Source organism: Geospiza fortis, unplaced genomic scaffold (genome assembly GCF_000277835.1).
Source record: "Geospiza fortis unplaced genomic scaffold, GeoFor_1.0 scaffold14, whole genome shotgun sequence".
In the NCBI taxonomy this organism is placed as follows: domain Eukaryota; kingdom Metazoa; phylum Chordata; class Aves; order Passeriformes; family Thraupidae; genus Geospiza; species Geospiza fortis.
Genome location: NW_005054512.1, coordinates 919,243 through 930,388, shown reverse-complemented (window position 1 = coordinate 930,388; position 11,146 = coordinate 919,243). Strand labels below are relative to the sequence as shown.

Genomic DNA, 11,146 nt, shown 5'->3' with positions numbered 1-11,146 from the left:
CCCCCCAAATTTAGGGAAAACAACTTCCATTTTTTTTGGGACAGCCTTTAAGAAACGAGGCTGAAGCTCTGCTAAAAGAGGCACCTTCAGATCCCCAGTAATGCAGGATTGGGGGGACCAGGCCTGGAAAAACAGGATTTTGGGGGGAAACTGCCTGTCTACAGCTCTTCAATAACCAAAAACCCCCCGGATGTTTGTAACCTGTAACCTGATCCCCAAAACTTTGGGTTTCCCAGCGAGGTGATGCTCCTGGATCCCCTCAGGCTGTCCCAGGGCAGCATCACCAGGGTGCCCCTGCTGGGACCCTCCCTGAGCCACTGCCAGGGCTTGGGATGCTGTGGCCACCTGGGTCTGCTGCTCCTGCCTGGAGCTCAACACACAGAACGCCAAAGCTGCAACCCCAGTGCTCCAAAATGCTGCAAAACTGGATCCGAGCACAGAGCTGAGCTCAGAGGGGCCAATCCTGGCATTGGTGGGCAAAGACGTCACCCTGCACCAACAGCCCCTTCTGCCCAGCCCCTCCTGAGCCTGCACGAGCCAGGCTGGCACAGGAACGCCCCCATCCCATGGGAGAGCCTAAATGTGCTCCTCAGGGCCCGCCAAAATGGGAATAACCCCCCAAAACCAATGGTGACCCCGCCAAGAGCAGCGCAGTGACGAGTGGGGACAGCAGAGGTGACGCTGCTCACCAGGAGGAGGGTGCCCCAATCCCTCCCAGCCTTGGGGGGCGGCTGGGGGGCTGGGCTGGGCTGGGGAGGGGGCCGTGCAGGGCTGTGCTGTGACTCAGGCGTGCAGAATGTCTGTGGGCAGCCGGCCCAGCTCGCAGATGCTGCGCGAGGGCTCAGCCACGGGAATCGGGAGCGCTGCTCTCCCTCTGAGCTCTGCTCTCCTCACTGAGCGCTGCTCTCCTCACTGAGCTCTGCTCCCCTCACCGAGCTCTGCTCCCCTCACCGAGCTCTGCTCTCCCTGTGAGCTCTGCTCCCCTCACTGAGCTCTGCTCTCCTCACCGAGCTCTGCTCTCCTCACTGAGCTCTGCTCTCCTCACCGAGCTCTGCTCCCCTCACAGAGCTCTGCTCTCCTCACTGAGCTCTGCTCTCCTCACCGAGCTCTGCTCTCCTCACTGAGCTCTGCTCCCCTCACCGAGCTCTGCTCCCCTCACCGAGCTCTGCTCTCCTCACTGAGCTCTGCTCTCCTCACTGAGCTCTGCTCTCCTCACCGAGCTCTGCTCCCCTCACTGCAGTGCCTGCATTTTCCCACCCTCTCCCCTCCCCTGCCTGCTCCTTGGAGGGGCAGCCCCATTCCCAACCACCCTCATCCCACTGGGGAGCTTCCATCCACTCTACACCCCTTGGAAGGGGACTGGGGAGCTTCCATCCACTTGGGGTTTTGGGGGATGCTTCTTTCCCAGGCAGGTTGATCCCCTTTCCCACCACAGCACCACAGAGGATCCCAACCCTTCCCAAGCAGCTCCAGCTGCTCTGGGAGCCACCCCGGGAGCCGCCCTTCCCTTCCACCTCTCCAGGTGACTCAGGCTCGGTTCAGGCTTTGATGTGGGGAGGAACAAAGCGAGGAGGAGCCGGGTTCCCACCTCTGCCCTGCTTTGTGATGAGTCCCGAGGGCAACACTCACATGTCACAGCTTCGGGAGCTCCGCAGAGCTCGGCCGGGGGACCTTTTGTCAGCACTGCCAGGGGTTTGTCACCTTCCAGGGCGTTCTCCTTCTTCGGGGGTTTGTCACCTTCCAGGGCTTTCTCCTTCTTCGGCACTGTGGGGCGGGCAGGGGACCGGGGACCCCTCGGGGCAGGGAGGGAGGGCTCAGGCACCTCTGCAAGAGAAACGGGGTAAGGGCTGAAAATGGGGTTAGAGCTGAGCCCTGCATCAGCCAAACTCCCAGCCCAGCCCCAGACACTGCCCATGGCTCGGGGCAGGAGGTTTGGGCTCCCCTGTGTCACACAGCACGGAAGGATGTCACCCGAGGGATGCCACCAAGGGATGTCACCAAGGGACGAACCCAAGGAGTGAATCCAAGGATGCCACCCAAGGGATGAACCCAAAGGATGAACCCAAGGGATGAACCCAAGGGATGAACCCAAAGGATGAACCCAAGGGATGAACCCAAGGGATAAATCCAAGGGATGAACCCAAGGAATGCCACCCAAGGGATGCCACCAAGGAATGCCACCCAAGGATGGACCCAAGGGATGCACCTATGGATGCCGCCCAAGGGATGAACCAAGGGATGAACCCAAGGGACAAACCCAAAGGATGAACCCAGGGGATGAATCCAAGGGATGAACCAAGGGATGCACCAAAGGGATGAACCAAGGGATGAACCAAGGGAGGAACCCAAGGGATGCCACCCAAGGGATGAACCCAAGGGATGAACCGAAGGGATGCACCAAAAGGATGCCACCCAAGGGATGCCAGGATGTTACCCAAGGGAAGCACCACGCGGGGTTTGGGCAGCCCAGGACGGGCACTGGGGCTGCACCACCCCACAGCTGCTCCCCCCCGCTGCAGCACCATCCCAAAAATCCTCCCCGAGCTCTCACATTCCTTCTCCAAAAAGCCGAGGGATCTGGTTACACTCAGCAGCCAGAGCTGGGTTTTTCATCCCCCTTCCATGAAAGAGCCACTGTCTGCCCTGCAGGAGCTGGCTGCCACCTCCCTCATCCTCCTGCACCCTGGGGCAGCACCAACCCCTGCAGGAGCCCTCCATGGGGCAGGAAAATCCTGCGAGGAGCTGAGCGATTCCCCATGGGAGAACTCCTGGTGCCAAACACCCCCTGGCAGAAAGGCAGGAGGAGGCAGGACCACCTTCAGCGCTGCTGGATTCCCATGGGGAATTTGGGGTGCCAGGGGTGCCCAGGGGGGGCTCAGGGCCGTGCCACACTGCCCCAGCCCCCCCTGCCAGCCCAGCCCTCTGCCCAGCCCCCGGAATAGCAAAGTCTTGCACAACAGGGGCTGGAACACGCTTTATATAAAACTAAATTATAGGCTGGGCAGAGGGAGGGAGAGCACAGAGCCATAATTGCCCTGGCTGCAACAGGAGCCCTGCAAGCAGCCAGGGAGGGCAGGGGACGGGGGAAAAGAGGCCTGGGACGCCTCATTATCCTCCCTAAAACCAGCGTCCCACACACCAGAGCTGAAGAGGAAAGGAGGGAAATGACGGATAATTGAATATCAATGTTATTAAAAGGAGAAAACGAGGGAAGTTGGGGGGTTCCAGCTGCACCCCGCGATCAGCAGGAGCCTGGAAATGCTGGAGCTGGTCTGGGGTGATGCTGCTCAGCTCCACAACACCCTCCAAAGTCATCCACGTGCCTCAGTTTCCCCTCTCTGCCCTCCCCAGGGTGCAGATCCAGCCTGGGGTGCTGCAGCTCCTGAGGCAGGGTTTTTTTTTTTGGGGTGGAATTAAAACTCATCCCAGCACAGAGCCCTGCTCAGAACTGTCACGGGTGAGGAGATTTCGGGCTCAACCAAGGGAAACCCAGCAGCTCCAGCTGAACTTTGCACGACAGCATGGGCTCCAAATCCCAATGGAGCGTGAGCCCCAGATGGGAGAAAAGCCATCCCCATGGCTCTGCAAAGCCCAGAGCAAAATGGAGAGGCGAGGAGAGCAGGCTGTCCGCTCCCCAGGGCTGGGGGGGTGAGTGACATCCACACATTGCTGCCTCCGCAGCCTCTGGCACGGCCCAGCCCTGACCCACAGGCTGCCGTGTCCACTTCACACGTGTAATTACCCTGCACAAGGGCTCGCACACAACCGCAGGCAGGCAGGGAGGAAGGTGGCAATTAAATGAACTCCCCCGGGAACAAGCTGGCCAGGAGAGGGACAGAAATAGCCAGGAATGAAGTTTGGGTGAGCTGATCCTTCCCTGCCTCACACCCCACAGGCTGAATGTGGGGATGGGGCTGAGCCCCAGCTCCCCCTGCAATGGGGTGGGGAAGGACCCAGGGAGGGGCTGGGAGGAGGTGGGAATGTGTGGGGTCAGCACAGACCCCACAGCTCCCTGTCCATTGGGATCCACGGGGAAACGCAGGGGGAATGTTCAGGGAAATGAAGAGGGAATGCCCAGGGAAGTGCAGAGCGAATGGGAAATGGAAAGGGAATGATGCTCTGGGAAAAGGAGAGGGAATGGGAAATGCAGAGGAAACGCCCTGGGAAGTGCAGAGGGAATGGGAAATGCAGAGGGAATGCCCTGGGAAGTGCAGAGGGAATGGGAAATGCAGAGGAAATGCCCTGGGAAGTGCAGAGGGAATATTCAGGGAAATGGAGAGGGAATGCTCGGGGAAGGGCACAGGGAATGGGAAATGCAGGGGGAATGCCCTGAGCAACACAGAGAGAATGCCCAGGGAAAGGCAGAGGGAATGCCCAGGGAAATGCCCTGGGAAATGCAGAGACAATGCCTGGGAAATGCAGTGGGAATGCCCAGGGAAAAGGAGAGGGAATTCAGGAAAATGCAGAGGGAATGCCAAGGGAAATGCCCTGGGAAGGGCACAGGGAATGCCCAGGGAAATGCCCTGGGAAGTGCTGGAGCAGCAGCTCCCAAATGCCCCCGGGCAGAGGCAGCAGCTCTGCTGGCACAGGAGGAGCTGAGCAGACCCTTCCATCACTGGCACACAGGCTCATCCCACAGCTCCCTCTCCCCCTGTAAATTCCCCAATCCCTGCCCTGCTGATCCCCTCTGGACCCCTCCTCCCTGCAGCTCCCAGAACAGGACCAGGTTTGACCTGAATCCATCAGGTTTAAACCCAATTGTGAGCCTGGGCCAAACCCCGAGGCCAGCCAGCCCTTGGGATGGGACATCTCTCACTTCTCCCCAAAACTCCTGCACCTCAAACCCTTCCTGGGCAGGGCAAATCCTCTTCAGAGCCTGGGGTGAGTCCTGGAGGAGCACAAGGGAGACGTGGGAGAGCAGCTCAGATCTCTGGATTTTGGGAACAGAGGTAACGAGGCATTCCAAAAACAATAACTTCAATAAATCACAGCGCTGCCCCGAGGTACCAGAGATCAGCAAAGAAGTGATAAATGTGGGGCTGCTTTCTCTTGCCAAGCCCAGGACACGCACATGGAGCCTATTTTCTGATTATTCTCCCCGATCCCAACGTCCAAATCCATCAGTCATGGAAGTCCTGAGACATCAGGGAGCTCCAAAATCCATCGGGGGGGTGGGAAAACAGAGCAGGAGAGAGGAGAGATGCAAAGAAACTGGAAGTTCATGGCTGGAAATGCAGAATTCCTGCAAATTCCAAAGTCCCAGCATCCCCCTGGGAGACGCAGGAGCTTCTGTGGAAAAGATCTTGGTGCTCCCAGTGGGAATTCCTGATTGCAGCATTCCCAAAAAGCTGGACAAACAAAAGGCAGGAGCAGCATCCTGGAGGGAGCACAAACAGGAGCCACAGCACAGCCAGAGCTCCCAAAAACCTGTGGGCTCCCTTCTCCCTTCCTGCGCTGCCCAGACCCCCAGAGGCAAAGCTGGAGCTGTGGTTTGGGGTCCAAACTCAAATTCAATCCCAGCCTGAGTCTTTTTCCTTGTTGTTTTCCCATTGTGTTCCCCATTCTCTGTCCCCACAGCGTGTTTGGGATGGTTTATGTTGTTTTATGTTGTTTTTGGGATGAGGATTCTTTCTGGGAGATGAGGAAAGGAACCTGCTCCTTCCCAGCTTTGGGAAGTTTTGTTGTCCCTGTTTTCCACTCCAGGCTTAAAAATTCCTCCTTCCCCTGCAGCTCCACACTGGAATGGTGCCTTAAAACCTGCAAAATGTAAATATATTTACATTAGATCGATTTTTGCTGCGTAAGGAATAATTCCTCCCAAATTGCTGCAGCGTCAGAGGTGCTTCTTGCCGGGAATTGACGTTTTGTCTCTCCTGAAACCCCTTGCAGGAACATTTCCCTCATGGATTTGGTTTGGCAGGAGCTGGTTGGAGCCACAAGGGCCTCGCAGGGATGGGATTTGTGGGGACACCCACCTGGAATTGGGATTTTGTCACCCAGGTCAATCTCCCAGCAGGGATGAGCTGGATGGATGCTGGTCCTGGCCTGTCTGGCCCCAAAATCCCTCCCTCCCTTCCCACCCAAATTCTATAAATAACAAATAACAACAACTCCCAGCCTTGCTGAGCTATTTGGGGTTTTTGTGGGTATTTTTTTTTTTGTGCTTTGTTTTGCTTTTTGTGCATTTAGGATGTCACTTCTCATAGAAACCACTTTGTTTTTTCACTGCACTCCCCATTGTTGCTGTTTATCCAAAGCTTTGCCCAGGTGAGGCCAAAGGTTTTCCAGGTGGGAAGCAAAGCTGGGCTGGATCTTGGGAGGAATTATTCTTTATGCAGGAAAAATCGATCTAATGTAAATATATTTACATTTTGCAGGTATTAAGGCACCATTCCAGTGTGGAGCTGCAGGGGAAGGAGGAATTTTTAAGCCTGGAGTGGAAAACAGGGACAACAAAACTTCCCAAAGCTGGGAAGGAGCAGGTTCCTTTCCTCATCCCAAAACCAACATAAACCATCCCAAAACCAACATAAACCATCCCAATCACGCTGTGGGGACAGAGAATGGGGAAAAACAATGGGAAAACAACAAGGAAAAAAACCCAGACTGGGCCTGAATTCGAGTTTGAGGAGCACCTGGGGCAGGATAACTCCTCCAAAAAAATTGGAAAATCTGGGAAATCAGGGGAGGAAATCCTGGGTGTCCTTAAGGAAAAGCAATTATCCCTGGAGCCTGGAGAGCAGCAGAGGGGAGGCCTGTGAGATCCAGGGAGATTCTGGGAATTACAGAGCAGGGAGAAATGATGGAGGGAGTAATTAAGGCCCAAGCCAGGCTGGTAATTGGGTAACCTTGGGTGTTAAACCAGCACAGGTCCTGCCAGGGGAAAAAAATTGTGTCTTCTCCACCTAAGTCCTTAAAAAAAAAAAAGTTAATTGAGGAAGGGATCAAGGGGAGCTGCTCAATAATTTGCATTTCTCCAGCTCCTTTCATCCCAGCACGGATTGAAACCAGGGCCCATCACACCTTCCCTGAGCTCCAGGGATTTTCCTTAAAAAACTGCCTCAATTGGTGGGGAAACCGAGGCAAGAAAATGGGATTTTCCCCCAAAAATATCCTGTGGAGACAGAGCCCAGAACTCTCTGTAGAGTGGGGGTTGTCCCGTGCGCAGATCCCAAAAATTCCCCAATTTTTGGGGCACGAGAAGGGATTTGGGGGCCATCCTGGTGCCCGTCCCACACAGGGGGGAACTCCAGGCATGGAAAAATCTGGGAAAAATCACCAGAACTGCAGCAAATACCCCGAGGAGGGTTTGGGTTTCTGCAGCTCCCAGGCAGGAGCTTTCCAAGGAAATTCAATCAGGATTTGGAGCAGGAGCAGCGGCAGCACAGCCCCAAGGCCCAGTTCTGTTCTGCTCAAACCCAGAAACTTTGAAAAAAGCCAGAAATCTGCTTCTTTTTTTTTTTTTTTTTTTTTTCCCTTTTTTTCTCCTCGTGTTTCTTTTCTTTTTCTTGGTAAGTTTTGCGTTGCTCAAAGAACAAACACCAGCGAAGCGTTTTCGGGAGCTGACAAGAAAAAAAAAGCTTGGAAAGAAAAACCAGAAACGTTGCAAAAACCTCTTTCTGTGGGGTAAAAAAAAAATAACACTTTTGTTTCTTTCAGGGCTTTGAGGGTGGCTGCGTGCAAATCTGCAATCCTGCATTTAAATCAGCGCCGAGACAAGAAAAAAAAAACCCCATTTATTTTGATTTTGGATGGGTTTTTTCTTTGTTCCTACCCCTCTCCCAGAACAGGACAGCCTCAGTAAAACATTCCTGAGTGAGGTGGCCTCGGTTTCTGCTGAGAATTCCCTGCTTGGAGCAGCCCAGGGCTAGTTTGGGGCTGAATATTTCATTTTATGGGGCTGAATGTGTTTGGGGCTGAATATTTGGTGTTTGGGGCTGAATATTTGGTGTTTGGGGTTGAGTGTTTCATTTTTGGGGCTGAATATTTCGTGTTTGAGGCTGAATATTTCATGTTTTGGGCTGAATGTTTCATGTTTGGGGTTGAATATTTCATTCTTGGGACTGAATGTGTTTGGGACTGAATATTTTGTGTTTGGGGCTGAATATTTCATGTTTAGGGCTGAATGTTTCATTTTTGGGGCTGAATGTTTCATGTTTGGGGCTGAGTATTTCATGTTTGGGGCTGAATATTTCGTGTTTGGGGCTGAATATTTTGTGTTTGGGGCTGAATATTTCATGTTTAGGGCTGAATGTTTCATTTTTGGGGCTGAATGTTTCATGTTTGGGGCTGAGTATTTCATGTTTGGGGCTGAATATTTCGTGTTTGGGGCTGAATATTTTGTGTTTGGGGTTGGGCACGTCTCCTCTTACACCTCGAGGCAGAATCCTTGGGAACAGACAGAAAAAATTACAGAAATTAAAGGAAATGTGTTTGCCAAAGCCCGAGCTGGGACAGCTGGGACACAGGCAGGGACTGGGGACATGGAGGGGGACACGGGGGTGGCAAATGTTCCCTCTGGGAAGGGAAAAGGGAGGTGGGAATGAGGAAATTGTGCTCATTTCAAACCCAGGTTTTGCTTCTGGAGATGGATTTGTCTCCATATTCACATGGAGGAGGAGGAGGAGGAGGAGGAGAAGGAGAAGGAGAAGGAGAAGGAGAAGGAGAAGGAGAAGGAGAAGGAGAAGGAGAAGGAGAAGGAGAAGGAGAAGGAGAAGGAGAAGGAGAAGGAGAAGGAGAAGGAGAAGGAGAAGGAGAAGGAGAAGGAGAAGGAGAAGGAGAAGGAGAAAGGAAAGAGAGAGGAGAAGGAGAAGGAGAAGGAGAAGGAGAAGGAGAAGGAGAAGGAGAAGGAGAAGGAGAAGGAGAAGGAGAAGGAGAAGGAGAAGGAGAAGGAGAAGGAGGAGAAGCCTCTTCCTGTCCCTGCTCCCCCTCTGTGAAGAAAGGATCATCTCACCAAGCAAAAAAAACAAAATCTTGTTTTTTCCTCCTGTTTTCTGCTAATTCCTCTAAAGAATAATCACCAGGACAGACAGACAGACCGACAGACAGACTCTTCTCTCCCAAACTACCTGTGGCTATTTCAGGCCTTGCTCTGCCATGTCCCCATCCCTGCTGGCTGGGAGGAGCTGTGGTGGCACCCAGCCCATCTCTGGAGACGCCAGGGAATGAAATTTGGGGGGGAAAAAAAAGCTCCACGTCCAGCTGGGGACCTGAGCTGGGCCACACCCCCCCCCTCTGTGCCTCAGTTTCCCCGTTCATTCCCCAGCCCAGGGGGATCCGAATGAGCCAGGCTGGTTTGTAAAACTTGGGAAAGGAGAACGGAGAGAGAATTCCCAGGCTCTGAGCTGCATGACAGAGCTGCTGGCTCCAGCCCAAGGCAGCGGGGCCCTGCTCCTGAGTGTCACGGGGACAGACAGACAGACAGACAGACAGACAGACACCCTGCGACACGCTCGTCCCCAAAACCACACAGAGAGAGGAGGGAGGGTTTGGGATGGTTTGGGATGGAGGTGAGGCCACTTCAACCTGGGAAATGGAACTGGGCACTGATGGATGCCTCTCCAATATGGGAAAACCAAAGTGGGCACTGATGGATGTGCCTGAAATTTGGGAACAACAAACTGGGCACTCATGGCTGCCCTTCCAACAGGGAACAGGGACAAGAGGTCCCCAACAGGGACAGGCCGAACTGGGCACTCACTGATGCCCCTAAAATTTGGGAACACCGAACTGGGCACTCATGGATGTCCCTGAAATATGGGAAAACCAAATTGGGCACTCATGGATGCCCCTCCCAAGATGGGAAAACCAAATTGGGCACTCATGGATGCCCCTTAAATTTGGGAACAACAAACTGGGCACTCACAGATGCCTCTTAAAATTTGGAAGACCAAACTGGGCACTCATAGATGGACCTCCACAATGGGAACACTGAACTGGGCACAGATGGGGATGCCCCTTAAATTTGGGAACACCGAACTGGGCACTCATGGATGTCCCTGAAATATGGGAAAAATGAACTGGGCACTCATGAATGCTCCTTAAATTTGGGAACACCGAACTGGGCACTCATGGATGTCCCTTAATTTTTGGAAAGATCAAACTGGGCACTCACAGATGTGCCTGAAACTTGGGAACACCAAATTGGGCATTTATGATGCCCCTTCCAACAGGAAAAAGGGACAAGAGGTCCCCAACAGGGACAGACCAAACTGGGCACTGATGGATGCCCCTCCAAGATGGGAAAACCAAATTGGGCCCTCATGGATGTCCCTTAAATTTGGGAACACCGAACTGGGCACTGATGGATGCCCCTGAAATACGGGAAAACTGAACTGGGCACTCATGGATGTCCCTTAATTTTTGGAAAGATCAAACTGGGCACTCACAGATGTGCCTGAAACTTGGGAACACCAAATTGGGCATTTATGATGCCCCTTCCAACAGGAAAAAGGGACAAGAGGTCCCCAACAGGGACAGACCAAACTGGGCACTGATGGATGCCCCTCCAAGATGGGAACACCAAATTGGGCACTGATGGATGCCCCTGAAATATGGGAAAACTGAACTGGGCACTCATGGATGTCCCTTAAATTTGGGAACAACAAACTGGGCACTCACAGATGCCTCTTAAAATTTGGAAGACCAAACTGGGCACTCATAGATGGACCTCCACAATGGGAACACTGAACTGGGCACAGATGGGGATGCCCCTTAAATTTGGGAACACCGAACTGGGCACTCATGGATGTCCCTGAAATATGGGAAAAATGAACTGGGCACTCATGGATGCTCCTTAAATTTGGGAACACCGAACTGGGCACTCATGGATGTCCCTGAAATATGGGAAAAATGAACTGGGCACTCATGAATGCTCCTTAAATTTGGGAACACCGAACTGGGCACTCATGGATGTCCCTGAAATATGGGAAAAATGAACTGGGCACTCATGAATGCTCCTTAAATTTGGAAACACCAAACTGATGTCCCCAGTCAGGTCCCAGTGCTCCTGCTCATGCCACCAGCACCCCCGGGAGCTGAACCACTCTCTACCCACCCTCAGCTCCCCGTGGCCACAGGAAAGGCACAAAAACTCCAAAACCATTTCCCCCAAAGCATTTAACAGATTTTGAAGGCACTTTTTAAC

General features: G+C 53.4%; 1 protein-coding gene across 1 annotated transcript in view; it reads right to left on the bottom strand.

Annotated features, from left to right (window-relative positions):
* The window catches only part of MDFI (MyoD family inhibitor), a 6,572-nt gene extending 4,657 nt beyond the window's left edge, over window positions 1–1,915 (bottom strand). Inside the window, exon 1 of the mRNA XM_031063553.1 lies at window positions 1,630–1,915. Within this exon, the coding sequence (XP_030919413.1) occupies window positions 1,630–1,915 (286 nt within the window). The remainder of the gene's footprint in view (window positions 1–1,629) is intronic.
* Between the last annotated feature and the right edge of the window lie 9,231 nt (window positions 1,916–11,146).